Genomic DNA, 16,947 nt, shown 5'->3' on the forward strand with positions numbered 1-16,947 from the left:
ATTGTCTGTAGTGTGTGTGAATGTGTGCGAATGTGTACAATTGTGCCCTGTGATGCGTTGGCACCCCGTCCAGGGTTTCCCCCGCCCTGTGCCCCGAGTCCCCTGGGATAGTCTCCAGGCTCCCCCACGACCCTGTGTCGGATAAGTGATACAGAAGATGGATGGATGGACGGACGGATGGACTCCTTCATACAAAAGGTCAGATTTTCTGTGAGTCTTATCCCATCCACTGAAGGACGTATTCAGACAACACGCTGATGGATTCGATATAACATGGATCATCGGGTTTTGCACAAACTCGTGGAGTCTGGGTCAACTCGAATGCACACCCTCAATAAAGCAAAAAGGGGACCATATCAAATACTAAGAAACTCTGAAATTCATGTAAATATTTCTAAGATTCTATTTTTCACTCAAGCTGTCGTCAATAATATAATTTGTAATGAAAATTGTTGTATTAAATTAGAAAAGAATGCAAAATACAAACATTTTCCCTAGTGCTCTCAGACTTTTGAACTCCACTGTATTCATAAAGGGGATATGCACCTAAAAGTTGAAAATGACGGATCAACTAAAATGTCTCCAATTGAGTCCTTATAAATAAACTTAAATGTCTTACTGTGTACAGTTGCATGGATACTCGCGGCATACAAATGCAGTGTGGAAACGGGGCGGGGGGGAAGCACATTTCTGATGAGAATATAAAATTTTTGTGTTGAATTCATAAATCCTCTGACATTAAGCATGACACTTGTTTGTTGGTTACTGACATGTCAATGACGGTTTATTGGATACAATATGACAGAGAACAGTATATCTTATTTAGATTAAGGACGGAAATTCTTGTGTCTTAATTTTTTACGGCTTGTCACTTGATTTCATGTAATAGCACTTATACCTTCAACTTGCATGTCTTTCAGCCAAGTCTCATACAGTGATACAACACACACCTAACAGCTACGCAAGTTGTACATATAACAGACCCGATCTTTACCTTGCATAGAACAGCCATGAAAATGTACATAATCAACACAAATATAACTAGCAAGTGTAATCCTGTCCAAAATTTTATTTCCTCATCTCTCCTACTCAGCCTACTTGAATATTTTAACTAGAACATCTAAAATCCCTTAAAACCTTGTAAGAATACCTCAAACCTTTTTTTCTTTAAAGATCAATTTAAAGTCCTGTTTCTTTTACATGATAAAAGAACGATGTTGGGCTTCAATGTATGTCATCATTAAGGTGTTGATCAAATGCTAATTACTTATTTCATCACTGTACCTTTTTGTCAAAGAAAGTTGACACAGCTGTGATAAGAATAATAATTTATTGTCATTTTTGGGCTGAGTTTCTGCCTAGGTTTTATGCACTTTTCTTTCAACCACAAAGCTATAAATTGCTAAAAAGCATAAAAGTTCATACTAGCTGTTAATTGTGCACTTTGTAGTTCTTATCTCCATCCATCAAGAGTGTGCTTTTGAGCGAACGCTTTCGGTCCTGGACACTTTTACATGTATTTATGATTGGAACAAGTTACAGAGGATCACCAGACTGCCTTCATGTTCAAGGGTAAAATGGCAAGTCCAGTAACTACATTAGGAAAACAAAGTAACTGATTTTGATCACTTACATTTGGGCAAGGTGGCTTGACCTCAGCTTGGCTGTATGTATGGCAGTGAAATGGCTGCATGCTGGGTATCAGGGATGGACTAACCTTGGCCTTGTCCTCATCAGTTATAACACCGTCAAGCTATTTGAAGATGAAGCTGATTCAGGATCTGACCTTCACTTACAATAACCAATGGCCTTTGGTGTATAATGGATTACGAGGATGAATGAATGACCTGTATTGACCTGCTTGAGTATTGGATTGAAAGGTGTGCTGTCCTGCCGGCTTAGTTATCACCACACTCTGCTCAGTTGCCTTAGGATGTGTCTTCACACTCTGCTTCAGCACAGAAATTGTCGGTGCCTGCAAAGTTCCTCTTCTTCAAACACAACAAAGTCCTTGCTACAGTCCCTAGTAAAGATGGTCTGATTTTCTCTGTTCCAAGCCTCCAGGCTTCCAAACTGCCCAACCAGCACAGTGGACTTGGTAAGGGAAGATGTCCTTCAAAGATAAGTCATTTTTGTCTGTACAGTTACTGAACAACAGTAAAATCACGACACAGTTGGATTTACTGCAATCCTCTTTCCAGTGTACCATTATCCATCTTTTGCCTCCACCCAGTTCCTTTACCCTGAACTCTGAAACTCTGAATATTTGAGCTGAGATGCAGTTCATGTTCTGCATGTCCTTCCATCCAGAAAATCTTCATGTTCTTTTTTTAAATTGTTTTATTTAAATACACAGTCCAATAAAAGCAGCTCTGTCCACCTCTAAAATGTTGAACAATGAACATAAAAAATGCTGTATCCTAAAACAAGCACACAAAATTAAAACAAGCCACTTGAAGCTACTCGAGACTGAGTTGTAGGCTGCCAGAGGTTCAGGGCAGCATCATGTCGAGTTGTCCTGACTCAGATCGCTGATCTGCTGGAGTGTGTTGTGCCATGGTGACCATCTGGACCTACTTCTTTTCTGTGGAATTGAAGACCTGGTCATAAGATGGTGGAGGATGGTTGCAGTAGGACGGCGGCGGTGGGTATGAACTCATCATGTGGGCTGTGCTTGGTTGGCCCGGGTAGGCCGGAGCCAGAGGCATTGTCATGGCAACGCTGGGGTCACCATAGCCCTGAATACCAGGCTGCTGAGAAACTGTAGAAAGAAATATAAGAGATTGAGCTTCTTGTAAAAACGAACAAAAATACACAAAGTATAATGATGTGAAATAAGTTAAATCAACATCAGTTTTGCCTAAAGACCAATTCTGAAAATTACAGATCATTTACATTTACTGTCACCACAGAGGTACAATGAAATGATCAACAAAAGATGCACATTTGCTTCTGGTATTGTTTACTTTCCCTTCCTTTGACCTGTGAATTCACGAGTCTTGGTCTTGTGAGCCAACAGAAAACTAAGTGGGTGGGACTATGGTCTCTTATTCAGTTAAAAAAAAAATCAAATGTGTTGCTGCTAATTATTAAGTAGGGGTTATACCAGACTTTTGTCTTGCTGTTTTCTTACTGTTGCTTGGGACAAAATGACAGAAAAAAGAGCTGATTTGTGTAAAAATACTGTTTTTTCCTCTCTCCCTGCCTCCTAGCATTTTATTGCAATGTTGCTGCCACTATACTTGTATTCTTGATGATTTTGTGTCTATATGTGTAGCCACAGATTTGATTTTGGGCATGCTGTTGGCTCTTTAAATACCACTATTGAAAGGTCAGACATTTCAAAGGGCAGACAGACAACATCAGAAGAAATACAGCATTTCCTCTTATCTATGTTATGATGTTAACAAGTAATAGGGATTGGTGCTCTGCAGGGAGACAGATGTCCTTTAGAAACATACAACTTGGTCAATTTTGAAGGTTGACAAGACATGTGGAGGACATGACCTTGTTTGTTTTTACTGAAGGGAAATGCAGAGCTCTCAGACCAAAGGAAGGACCAGTAATAAATCCTCTCTCATACTATTGTTATAGTTTTTGCCATTTTACTTTCCTTATATCTAATATTATTTCTGCAGTGCACTATTATTGCTGAGAGCATCATAAACATGTTTTATTTTTTACTTTGGCAAATGCTCCAAATATGTCTTCCAAAGGGATTTTGGCATTTTTGGACTTTCAGACTTTTATTTAATAATTCTTAGAAGGTGCAGGTGTCCATGGAGACATGGCTAAATAAGCTAATTCCAGTGACAACAGAGACCATTATGAATGGAGCAATGAGGGAAATCATTAAAAGGTGCTATTTGGTTTTATATTAGGAAGATAAACCCATATATTTCCCCTGAGAGTATTTTGTATTCTAACTGCCATTTCTGTTCTTCTGTTCATATGATCTACAGAAGAATAGATAATTAATATAACGTATGCCACTAGGAAAGAGAAAATACTTGATCATTGCTGCACTAAAATCAAAAACAAATACTGTGCTGTCCTTTGAAAGGCCCTTATGCATTCCAGTTATGCAGAGGACCACTTTATTCTTTTATCCAGGCAAAGACTGCATTGTAATAAGTCTGTGGTTAAAAGAACAACATAATGGACATGTGGAGCTGTCTTAAAAGCTCTTTTGATTCCTCAGACTGGAACGTTTCTAGGAACATATGAAGGACTGTTATATTATCAAGTATGACTGTGATACAATCAGATACAGTTGCAATCAAAATGATCCAACCTCCATTGCAAATCAGCAATGAACAAGCAATGAACAAATCAAACAAAAGCAATTGAAATAGTTCAACACAACGAATGCTTCAAGTAGTTTCCCCAAATTCAACTGAAAATGCAACTTCTTCATGGCAAGCATCTTCAGTACTGAGTAGAGCACCCTTTTGCTGTTATGACCTGCTGCAAATGAGATGCATAGCCAGACGCCAGCTTCCTGAGGAATCTCAGCCCATTTCTCATGAGCAATGGCCTCCAGTTCAGTAATATTCTTGGGTTTGCGTGCTGCAACCGCCTTCTTCAAATCCCACCAGAGATTTTCTATGGGATTCAAGTCAGGTGACTATGATGGCTCTGTAGAATCTTCCAGGACTTCTGCAACCAAGCCTTGGTGGAATTTAAGGTATGCTTTGAATCATTGTCCTGTTGGAAGGTCCAATGATGCCCAAGCTTCAGCTTCCTCATAGATGCCATGACATTTTAGGATTTAGGATTTCCTGATACTTCACTGAATCCATCTTACCTTCCACACGCTGCAGATATCCAGTGCCAGAGGATGCAAAGCAGCCCCAGAGCAACACCGAGCCACCACCATGCTTGACTGTGGACAGAGTGTTCTTTCTTCATTCTTCTTCCTCCAGACATACCGCTGATCCGTCGTACCAAAAAGTTCCAGTTTTGTTTCATCACTCCAAAAACATCTGTGGCTTATTGATATGATTTTGAGCAAATTTTCTTGTGCTTTTGGGTCCGTAGTGGTGTACGTTTTGGAGTTCTGGCAAGGAAACCTTCTGTATTTAGCACATGCCTTACTGTGCTCACTGAAACCTCAGTGCCTGTTGCCACCAAGTCCTCATCTTTTGCAGTCACTCCAGGGTTTTTCACAACCTGCCTGCTCAGAAACCTGGTTGCAGCTGTTCATCGCGTCCTTTTTCTGCCCCGTCCAGGTATTTCATACATTTTCTGCCCCTAGCCAGTTCAGGTGTTTCATGTGTTCCAGCTCGACACACCTGGTGCAACTAATGAAGCTCTTGATTAGTTGCGTCAGGTGTGTTTGAGACAACATCTGTTTTGCATATTTGTGCTATTGTGAGGGATTATGTTCAGGGAGTTGAATAATTTTGAAACTGGAGAGATCATTATAAGTTGCATTTCCAGTTGAATTTGGGGAAACCACTTGAAGCATTCTTTGTGTTGAACTATTTCAATTGCTTTTGTTTGATTTGTTCATTGCAAACAGCTGAAAGTTGAATACAAGACATTTATTAACTTATGCATGTTCTTTAAGTTTTCCACTGGAGCTGGTGGTATACTTTAAATAGCAAAAGATCTAATTAAAATCTGCACAACCAAACATGCAATTAACATAGATCTTTTTGGAAAACTCTGCACTTGGATGCAGAATAGCTTTAAGAAGATGTTGAGCTGAGCAGACTTAATATCATTACAGCAGTACCAGGCTGTAATGCCACTGCAATACCATCTCGCTCATATCTACAGCTACCCATAACCAATGATAATCAATGAGAGGCTCTTTGAAAGAGAAAACTAGCGACCTTATGATCCACACTCACTCTCCCCAGCCATACTGACCAGCATTCTTCACTTACCACGTATCTTTGACCTGCCATTGAACCGTTGCATTATTGCACATTGCTTAAAAACCTCTGCGACAATAATACCCAAGGCCCAAATAATGCTGACATCTGTAGAAAGGCATCACAGATCCCATCTCAGACACCATGCAGTTAGCCTGCAAGACCAACATATTTATGGATGCTACAATCAGTCTGCACCTTTTGCAGATACTATTACATCTGCCTGGAAGCACATGCAAAGATTCTGTTTCAGGATATTACCAGTGCATTTAACACCATCATCTCAAAGCACCTACAGATCACATTTTCTGAGCTGTCAGTGCTGTAAGTTGTCAGTAGGTGGACCAACAACTTTATTTTTTCACAAACAGGAAACATAATGTGAGGCTTAGCAAATTTACTGTACATGTACTGTAGATCTACTGACCCTTAGCACTGGCCTACCACAGACTCTGTACTGTCACCTCTTCCGTTTTCTATTTACACCAATGATTGCATCTTAAAATAGCTCTCTGTAAAACTCCTACAGTTTGCAGATGACACCACACTGTTTGGACTGATACTCAGTGGGGATGAGTCTGCTGTTAAATGTATGATCGATTGTAGACTTTAAGAGATCAATCCACTTGTACCTCATTCTGGCGACCATAACTGTTACATGGTTATAGGTAAGTAAAATATGAGAAGTAAACATACTGCCCCATAAAACAAAAATCTTTTTGCAATGTGTTATTGTATCATGTTGTGGAAAAGGACTATTATAGTCTAGAAGGTTGAGATGCTGGAGGTTCAAATAGGTTTCAGAATGTGGTGTTAGTCCAAAGTAATCAAAGTCCAGAAAGTGTCAGGGATGAGTCATCAGGGGCAGTAGTTAGGGGTATAAGCTGGTTTTAAACTGGTAATTACAGATGTCTTTTAAGAGTATTACTAGTCACACTGTAGGAGATGAGCTGAATTATATAAGGGGCTGTGTGAGAACCTGTGTTCTCCATGTCCAATTATACGATGAAAAACTAATGAGTGACAGACCTGAAATTAAAGACAATTAGTATGTTATGCTTACAGAAGAAGAAGCCTGTATTTGTCACATATACACAGCACAGTGGAATTATTTTCTTTGCATATTCCAGATTGTTAGGAAGCTATGGTCTGAGCAAAGGATCAGCCATGATACTGCACCCCTGGAGCAGGAAGGATTATGGGCCTTGCTCAAGGGCCCAACAGTGGCAGCTTGGTGATGCTTGAACCCCTGAACTTCCAATCAGTAACCCATAGCCTTAACCATTGAGACACCACTGGCCATCAGCCATCAGTGCAAAATGTTTTTTTTAAATAATAATGATAAATCCCATAACTAGAACTGTGCTTCACTGTGAGCTTGATCAAATATTTATATTTTATCTGGATATTTTTTTTCTGTCCATTAGCATGTTTGGTTTATGTTTTGCCATTGCCTCTACTATATTTGTTGCTGCCAGTTTTGAATAATCCTATGTTATCCTCCTATTGGTGGCATTTAAATGAGCATTTTACCAGAAGTCGCACTCAGACATTTTGAGAAAATATTTCTGACAGTGCCAGAATTTTGTTGTAATGTCACTAAGCCAGCTAAGATCGTTCTAAGATCGTTCAATCTCAACTCTCAACCAAAGAATTCTTTACTATGTGTTTTGTCTTCAACAACAAATATGGGGTACAGTGTAAATCTATCTTCAGTATTGGGTCTAGATGTAGGCAGTGATGGTGTATGGAGGAGCCAGGAGCTCAGCTGGGTAACAACGTTGTGTGCACAAATGTAAACCTATAGCACTCCTCAGATGGACAAGCAGACTGGATAGGTCTGGTAAAAAGGTTGGGTTGTTTAAACGTTTATGTCTGTGAGAGATTTTTCATAATGCTCGGCTGAAATCAATGAATAACACTGTGTAAGACATGCCAGACTTTGTGGGAGTGTTGTTTCTGCTAGATTATAAGTAGCTACCAGATTAGAACGAATTATATAAATGAATGAATACAGTACATAATTTAAAACCCCCTGTTCAAAAATAAAACACTGCTTTTGGCACATTTTAGAAATTAGTCTTCTTAATTAATGTGGGGATTAATATATTTTATATATTGTTACTCTTGTGTTTTAGTGCCTAGTTTATCTCTTTTCAAAACTGTACTATTTTCCCCTATATTATATATTTTATACAGTCTGTATTGTACAGTATATGAGGTCCGGCTGGCCTAACAGGGGTTGTGAGTGAAGCAGAGAGCAGGGTGGTGGTGAACAACCACAGGGTGTCACTAAGCACAAATCAGTGCTGCGCTGGCAGTTAATCAGCTAAGACTCTGTTCACTCTGTTCAGTAGAAACACTCTTGACACACAAACCTCAGTTCTACAATTGAATGAATGCACTTGTACAATTAGATAAAAAACAAAAACTGAACACTGTGGGATTTCCATGTTTCATGTTCCACAGAGCACACATGAACAGTCCAACCTTATGAAAAGAATTAGGTACCACCCTGCATTATTTAAGCTTAATTCAGTTTTCCACATGAGCGAGTGTGCTAATGACAGAACCCAATTAATTCCCCTCAATTCATATAGTGATGATTCAAAAGCCAAGGAAAGCCAATCACCTACTTTTGTCTCTAAACGCTAATGAAAAAAGGTTAAAAAAAAAAAAAAGTATCAAGCTAAAGATACAGAAAGCAAACAAAATTACAGTTAAGTACAGTACTCACAGTAAAATACAGTATGACCATCATTTTACCCATTCAGTTACAGTAAGCATTAGTAATTTTAATGCTGGAAGATTTCTAGTCTTCCTTTAACTTTAGTATGGATTATGTTTTTTTTATTGTTTCATTTCTTTGCTGTAGATTTAGTGTTTATTAACTAGAATAAATTCTAATCTATACTGTCAATAAATGATTGAAATCTAAGTTATAAAACCTATATAAAAATGTACATAAATGAAAACTACTCTTCTGGTGGGATATAGTTTCTGAGTGGTTAAAATGTTGTCTATAATAATCAATTCACGCAGGATAAGCACTCTCTGTATGGATGTAAATCACAGAGGTGGGAGTGTCTTCATGATGTGCGTGTGGGCATTACTTTAAAAATTCCATGCGTGTTCTCTACATCTGGTATTAATACAAACTGATTGTTTTGACCTTTATCATAAGCACTTGTTGGCACGCAGGTTAATCATTAGTAGGTCACATGACTATAATATGTATGCAGGCTATACTGTACTTGTTCTAGAAATTCAATAACTTGCGTAATAAACCCCTAGAATCATCACTTCTCTGACATATCCTGTTAAACATCATCTATATTTTATTGTTCTACTTGAATACTTGATTTAAGTTTGCTTTTTGATGCGAGACAATAGATGAATAAAGTGTCTCCATACTGAAGAAAAAGCACAAACCCTCTGTTCCCATAGTATATAACAGAACTTTACTGACATGTCAGTTTATATTGGGATATATATTACTCAGGGTTATATCTACTGGTCATTCCAAATCCGGGAATGTGAAGTTTGTAAAAAATGTAGATTGAGACAATCCCAGAAATACACTAGTAATATTTAAATTGGCCAACACTCCCGATGCAAAATTATTACAGCCTGAATAGGGCTTAACATAACTAAACTACAAAACTAAAATAACTGAACATGATATAAAAAGCAACTCTATAATAATACTGGAGGATACCTTTGGAGGAAAAAAGGGTCCATATTTGTAACACTAGTGCATGTGTTCTAATGCTCTCTAAAATGAACGCCAATACTTTTGGATATTCTGATACTTACAATAGAACAACAGAGATTTTATCCTACTATGTAAATTTCACTATTCCAAGTACAGCATGGTGAGTACAGAATTGTATACGCATGCAGTTACAGAAGTCTGTTGCTCAGTAATATTGTTTGCCTCATCTATTCTGAACAGCAGGAAGTTGGTGGTGGCCATATGCTCATGCCATATTTGTTTACAATCACACATGCTTTATCTGAGAGTTCCTGCTTATCCTGCAAGCAGAGAGGGAGAAATGTTGGGAAGGGCAGAAACAGAGGAGATGCAGTTGATGAGGAAATATCTCACGCCTGTAACTAGCCTGTGGCTCTCTGGACCTCAGAGTACAGGACTGATAATAAATGTCTGTCTCACTGTCTGAGCTATGGCTCCCCACTGTACTCCAAGCTTATGTGTGTTGGGAAATGTGGAGGTAGAAGGATCATTAAGAGCTTAGGTAACACAAAATCTGTACGAAGTTGTGTGTAGACAATCCGGAATGTCCTGCAATGATATAGCAAGATTAAGTGTCCCATTGTTCATGACCAAAACAGAAAAGCTAAATAAGCATAAAAACTCCTTATAACAAACTGGACAGGAAGTAGGCGTCCTTACCTGGTGTGCTCACAGGGTGTCTGGTGAATGACACGTTAAAGGCGGGCTCTTCGCTCAGAGGAGATGGATACATACGTCGGCGAATGAAAAAACCAGCTCCGCAGCAGAAAAGCACTCCCATCATCAGCAACAGCCTAATTTACAGACAGGCAACGGAAATGAGAGGAACACCATCACGAGTATGTTCTATTACATTCATCTCTGTGCATTATCCTAACTTCATTGAAGCTCCCATTTAATGGGTACATTATTAAATCTGAAGCTTTTACAACATCCGAGAAACAATGCTCCCTACACTTACAGTATATTCTCTATCAGAGTTCGTCATTTTTAGAGATCTTGGCATTGTTCAAGGCTATCAAATGATCTGAAACTGTGTTTGTCTGGTGGTGTTTCATCTACATTAAGAATAAAGCTATATAAATATGTACAGATGCCTTAACCCCTTAGAGCAGGATTCTTTAATCCTATCCACAAAGGCTGCAGACAAACAGCAGGAGCCACACCTGATTTCACTTGTTTAATCAGTTCACCTTAGTCTCCCATTGACTATTAAGTGTGCCTCCAATGTGGCTGTAAAGAAAACCTGCAGCCACACTGACCCTTTGCGGATAAGAATGAAGACCCCTGCCTTAGAGTCTTCATTAGTCATTCATCTTAAAGCATACCATTCAGTAAATACTATATTATTTAATTCAATTCTATTCAGTTTTGTCTGTATAGTGCTGTTTTTAACAGTATATATTATCACAGAGCAGCTTCGCAGAAATTCAGATGTAGAATTAGATCCTAGAGGTGGCAGTGGCAAGGAAAAATCTCCCTCACATGAGGAAGAAACTGTAAAACTGTGTACTATGAAGTCAGATAGTACTAATAGTGTTGAAAGGATGTTTATTATGAGTGTCATAGTGTTTATGCTTACAGCAGCAGGTCTTAGGTACAAATCTACAGTAGCCAGATGACATTACCCACTGAAACAAGCATAAGACCTGAGCATAAGCTGTTTTTGGTGTGTAATAAACATACATTTTATGGCATTTTGCAGATGCCCTTATCCAGAGCGATTTTGAAGTCTCTATCAATAAATGCAGTCTGATACCATTTCACTAGGTCACGGACTAAGAATACCATCAGTATAAAAAACTCTGTTGGGAAGGTTATATAGTAATAAAAGCACACAGCCAACACTTTTCTAATTTAAGTCCTTCAGGAAGAGTTAGCTCTCTCTTTAGACATCATTTGGAGACTGCCAGTGACTCATCTGTTTGGACAACTAGTGGAAGTTCATTCCACCACCTAGGTGCTAGAATGGTGAAGAGTCTTGATGCATGCCTTCCCTGTACCCAGACAGATGGTGGGACCAGTCGAGGAGTGATAGAGGATCGGCACGAGCATGGTGCAGTGCTTAACATGGTTACCCTAAAGCACTATAATAAAACTATGGCAGTACTGTGGTTTAGCATATAGTATCTTTCGTACATTTATGGCTATATCATGTTTGGGTTTGATATCTGTAGTAATGACATAGTGTATCACACTGAAACTACAGTGTTATAGCAAAACCATAATAAAATATAGTGAATCATCATGTACAATGATGACTATGTACAATACTAAGTCTACATTAGTATTTAAAAAGAAATAGTAACAAGTTCAGTTCAGCAACATGAACTGAACAAAATCCAACAGTTATATCTGTGTGTTACATACAGTGAGGGAAAAAAGTATTTGATCCCCTGCTCATTTTGTACGTTTGCCCACTGACAAAGAAATGATCATTCTATAATTTTAATGGTAGATTTATTTGAACAATGAGAGACAGAATAACAACAACAACAAAAAAATCCAGAAAAACGCATGTCAAAAATGTTATAAATTGATTTGCATTTTAATGAGGGAAATATGTATTTGACCCCTCTGCAAAACATGACTTAGTACTTGGTGGCAAAACCCTTGTTGGCAATCACAGAGGTCAGACGTTTCTTGTAGTTGGTCACTAGGTTTGCACACATCTCAGGAGGGAATTTATCCCACTCCTCTTTGCAGATCTTCTCCAAGTCATTAAGGTTTCGAGGCTGACGTTTGGCAACTCCTACTTCAGCTCCCTCCACAGATTTTCTATGGGATTAAGGTCTGGAGACTGGCTTGGCTAGACCACTCCAGGACCTTAATGTGCTTCTTCTTGAGCCACTCCTTTGTTGCCTTGGCCGTGTGTTTTGGGTCATTGTCATGCTGGAATACCCATCCACGACCCATTTTCAATGCCCTGGCTGAGGGAAGGAGGTTCTCACCCAAGATTTGACGGTACATGGCCCCGTCCATCGTCCCTTTGATGCGGTGAAGCTGTCCTGTCCCCTTAGCAGAAAAACACCCCCAAAGCATAATGTTTCCACCTCCATGTTTGACGGTGGGGATGGTGTTCTTGGGGTCATAGGCAGCATTCCTCCTCCTCCAAACACAGCGAGTTGAGTTGATGCCAAAGAGCTCCATTTTGGTCTCATCTGACCACAACACTTTCACCCAGTTGTCCTCTGAATCATTCAGATGTTCATTGGCAGATTTCAGACGGGCATGTATATGTGCTCTCTTGAGCAGGGGGACCTTGCGAGCACTGCAGGATTTCAGTCCTTCGCGGCGTAGTGTGTTACCAATTGTTTTCTTGGTGACTATGGTCCCAGCTGCCTTGAGATCATTGACAAGATCCTCCCGTGTAGTTCTGGGCCGATTCCTCACTGTTCTCATGATCATTGCAACTCCACAAGGTGCGATCTTGCATGGAGCCCCAGGCCGAGGGAGATTGACAGTTCTTTTGTGCTTCTTCCATTTGCGAATAATCCAATTGTTGTCACCTTCTCACCAAGCTTCTTGGCAATGGTCTTATAGCCCATTCCAGACTTGTGTAGGTCTACAATCTTGTCCCTGACATCCTTGGAGAGCTCTTTGGTCTTGGCCATGGTGGAGAGTTTGGAATCTGATTGATTGATTGCTTCTGTGGACAGGTGTCTTTTATACAGGTAACAAGCTGAGATTAGGAGCACTCCCTTTAAGAGTGTGCTCCTAATCTCAGCTCGTTACCTGTATAAAAGACACCTGGGAGCCAGAAATCCAGGGCCATACTTATTTCCCTCATTAAAATGCAAATCAATTTATAACATTTTTGACATGCGTTTTTCTGGATTTTCTTGTTGTTATTCTGTCTCTCATTGTTCAAATAAATCTACCATTAAAATTATAGACTGATAATTTCTTTGTCAGTGGACAAACCTACAAAATCAGCAGGGGATCAAATACTTTTTTCCCTCACTGTACCATGGTATAAATACCATTCTGATTAAGGGCATCAGGCCAAAACCACGCCCTTTGATATGTGCGTTTAACCTTTCTGTACCTGGGCAGAGTTTTCAGCAGTATAAAATTCGAAAAATAACCAAGGGAAGTGCACGATGCAGGAGATTAATAGCTTTGAGTCTATCTCTCGGTCCACACACAGCAGGTGACATATAGCTCTATAAGGCAGAGTATTGATCTGTGACGTCAAGAAGCTGAGCTATTTTCTTTACCACACCAAAGCTGGACATTCTACAGGTGTTGTATATGATTTAACACACGACAGTGGAGCAAATTACTTACCGGATGCCTGATATGTTTGTTTAGAACGTTTAATATCTGAATTACTTATATAAAAAAAGCAACTCTTACCAGAAGTACCAGAGTCTCTGGATGGACAGAGCACGCACACAACAGCGAGTCCCACAACAGTCCTCATACGAGCGGCATCTGTCCATACAGAGGAGATAAGAGTTAGTTGGAGCAATATTCAAATGCATGTATAGACAATGTAGTGGAGATAAACAAAGAAAACAACCGGTATTAAAGGTTATGATTTGTGACGTGGCCCTGTGAAACCCATCAGATGCTGATGTAGCAAAAAGGTCTTGGGTTTTTCTGCCTAAAACATGTTGTGATGCCTTAACTTTAAGAAACCATAAATATATTTCACTAACACAATGTGGAAATGTTGCTTTTATGTTTTAAATTTTTTATCTTGCTTAGACTATCTTCCTACAAATATCATGTTGGGTAAGGAGCCAGTTTAACAAACAGTAGTAAAACAGTCAGTCTGACTAAAGATGTCTGAAACATTGCTGAAACTTTAGCTTCTCAACACAGTAAATGTCACAAATTGGGCCTCATTTATCACTCATTTAGTAAAGTTGTGTGTAAATGTTCGCATAAGCCAGACCGAACAAATCTTTTCTGGTGGATTTACAGAAGTTAGGGAAACACTGATTTACTTCTTACTCGCATGCTTATACTGATCACCTGTGGAGTGAAAAAGTGTGTTCCTGACATAGCTGATTTGCGTTTAGTGATGCCCTCAAAACTCCATAAAAGTTCAGCACACAGAGGGTTGGAAATACAAAAAAAGTTATTTTGACCAATATGCCAACAACATATTTAGCACCGTAACAGCACCTGAAAAGGTCAAAATCTAAGGACAAATTACAGAAAAGTGAGGTGAAGAACATAGTGTGACATGGAAACAAAAAAAGTCTACACTGTATCCAGGTGCTCATACACACTGAGTAGGTCACACAGAGAAACTGCTATTTTAAGATTGTTTTAAGTGCCTTAGCTGACATGCTCGAAGTGTTATACAGCATAAGAAGTAGGTGCTGCGGCAAACGGAACCAATTTATAAGCCAGCTTTTCTCCTCTAAAAAAAAAAAAAATCATATCCTTACCCTCATAAGCACAACCTTAATCTTCTGTCAGCTGAGGCATTAGTTCACGGCTTACTGCTATGTACAGACAGACTGGCCCATCCTCCGTTTATACGGTGACATTTCTTTTGCTATAACTGAATGAATAATTGTATTTGTCTTAATTTACGGGGTTGTGTTGGCTCACTTTCTTTATTTATCTCAAATTCTTTAATTAATGGCAATAATATATAGTAACACAAAACTTTATATTAAGTCCCTGACTTAATAAAAATAAGCAATTTATATGTGACAGTATATACCATATATAAAAGTGCAATAATGCATGCAAATTATATAATTTGAAATCGATCAAATCAAGATTTACATAACTTAGTATTCTTATGCGTAAAATTAACACACTCAGTAGCACAATTAGGATACGAATGTTTTTATAAAATTACGGGGTTTTATGAATACTAAAATTTCTTGTGTACTGTAAATGTTTTTACAAAGGTTTTACATTTGAACCTTTAAAAAGGTTTTACTTGCCATTGAACGTCTGTTCAATGGCAAGCTTGATAAATGAGTTATTAGATAGCTACATGCTGCAGTGAAACGTATATAAACCTAATCAATTGAGTGTGTAATCGGATACCAGCTCTCAAAATGTCTGTGATGCTCCTGTGCCACAATCAGAACTGAATCTTTCAATACAGGTTCTTTCTGTGGCACTTTTTGGGTGTAACCAGAGATTTAAATTGCTTTAATTTTACTTGATATTGCGATACATGCAGAAGAGAAACTTATTTGATATCCATATATTCATATATCCATCCGTAAGCTGTGACATTGAAAATACACCCAGTGGACCATCTGCATTAATACCAATTAATAAATAAGGAATAACAATGTGGAATACTGTTATAGGGTAGTGGGTAGTGTGATGCAGTTACCACTCTGAAGTGGATTATTTTTTTATAACAGCATATCTTGTAGTGTTTTATTCTTATACCACAGCACACACCTTTTGGCTATGATTACATTTTTGATTTATTAGAATGATACATTAGCCATTTATAGTTAGTTACGTGTTCACGGAAGAGGTGGGTCTTTAGCCATTTTTGAAGGCTCGAGGTTGGAAATGCATAACACCACTGAGGGACAGTTAGTCTGAAAGTTCTGGAAAGGGACCTTATGCCTCGCTGAGTAGGCACTACCAGGCGTCGGTCGTTAACTGATTACTTACCTTAAAGCAGATATAAAAAGTCACCAGCATCTGTTTTGTTTTTCTCACTTTTGAAGTTAATAAGAAAGAAAATTGCAACCAGAAAGCACAAAGTTCTCTGTGCTGAAGACTTTTCCATGGTGTAAAACTTATTGACTGTTTCCTAGCACTGATACCTGAGACTCTTTCAATAAATAAATACCAAATAAAAGTCAGAAAACTTGAGCTGTCAATAAGTATACCTTTGTCTTTGTTAAATAACACCACACAGAAAAAAAAAAATCCATTTATTATTAGCTCTAGATTACGTTGAGGGTCCGCAATACAAATCCCTCTGAATGAACTGTTACTATAAAAATTATCATGAATGAATGAATAGAATTAACTCAAAAATATAATCCTATCATTTGAATTACAGACGCTGCTACTGTTAGAACTGCTGTAACAGAATATTAATCCACACCTGAAATTTGGAGCCCTTCACCCATAATAATGACTGCTCAGACTGCTCTTCCTGAAATGTCTAGAATTGCTTTACGTTTGGTCTAATGATGTCCTAACTTCATTTATTTTAAGACCCTCCTGTAGCCTAAAAAAAGGATACAGAATGGCTGGACCCAAGTCCCAGTGCTTATACAATCTAATTTCCGTGGTGACTGTGCACCTGGAGCCTTGCCATTCCCCCATGTGTTAAACTGTATATCTTTAGCCATCTCCAAG

At 38.7% G+C, this 16,947-nt stretch overlaps 1 protein-coding gene across 1 annotated transcript in view; it reads right to left on the minus strand.

Annotated features, from left to right (window-relative positions):
- Positions 1–1,311: 1,311 nt before the first annotated feature.
- vopp1b (VOPP1 WW domain binding protein b) overlaps positions 1,312–16,947 on the minus strand; it is a 50,133-nt gene continuing 34,497 nt past the window's right edge. Inside the window, exons 3-5 of the mRNA XM_017482065.3 lie at positions 13,996–14,073; positions 10,297–10,430; positions 1,312–2,761 (exon numbers count right to left, since the gene is read on the minus strand). Of these exons, the coding sequence (XP_017337554.1) occupies positions 2,574–2,761; positions 10,297–10,430; positions 13,996–14,073 (400 nt within the window). The 3' untranslated portion in view covers positions 1,312–2,573. The remainder of the gene's footprint in view (positions 2,762–10,296; positions 10,431–13,995; positions 14,074–16,947) is intronic.

Source organism: Ictalurus punctatus, chromosome 1 (genome assembly GCF_001660625.3).
Source record: "Ictalurus punctatus breed USDA103 chromosome 1, Coco_2.0, whole genome shotgun sequence".
In the NCBI taxonomy this organism is placed as follows: Eukaryota; Metazoa; Chordata; class Actinopteri; order Siluriformes; family Ictaluridae; genus Ictalurus; species Ictalurus punctatus.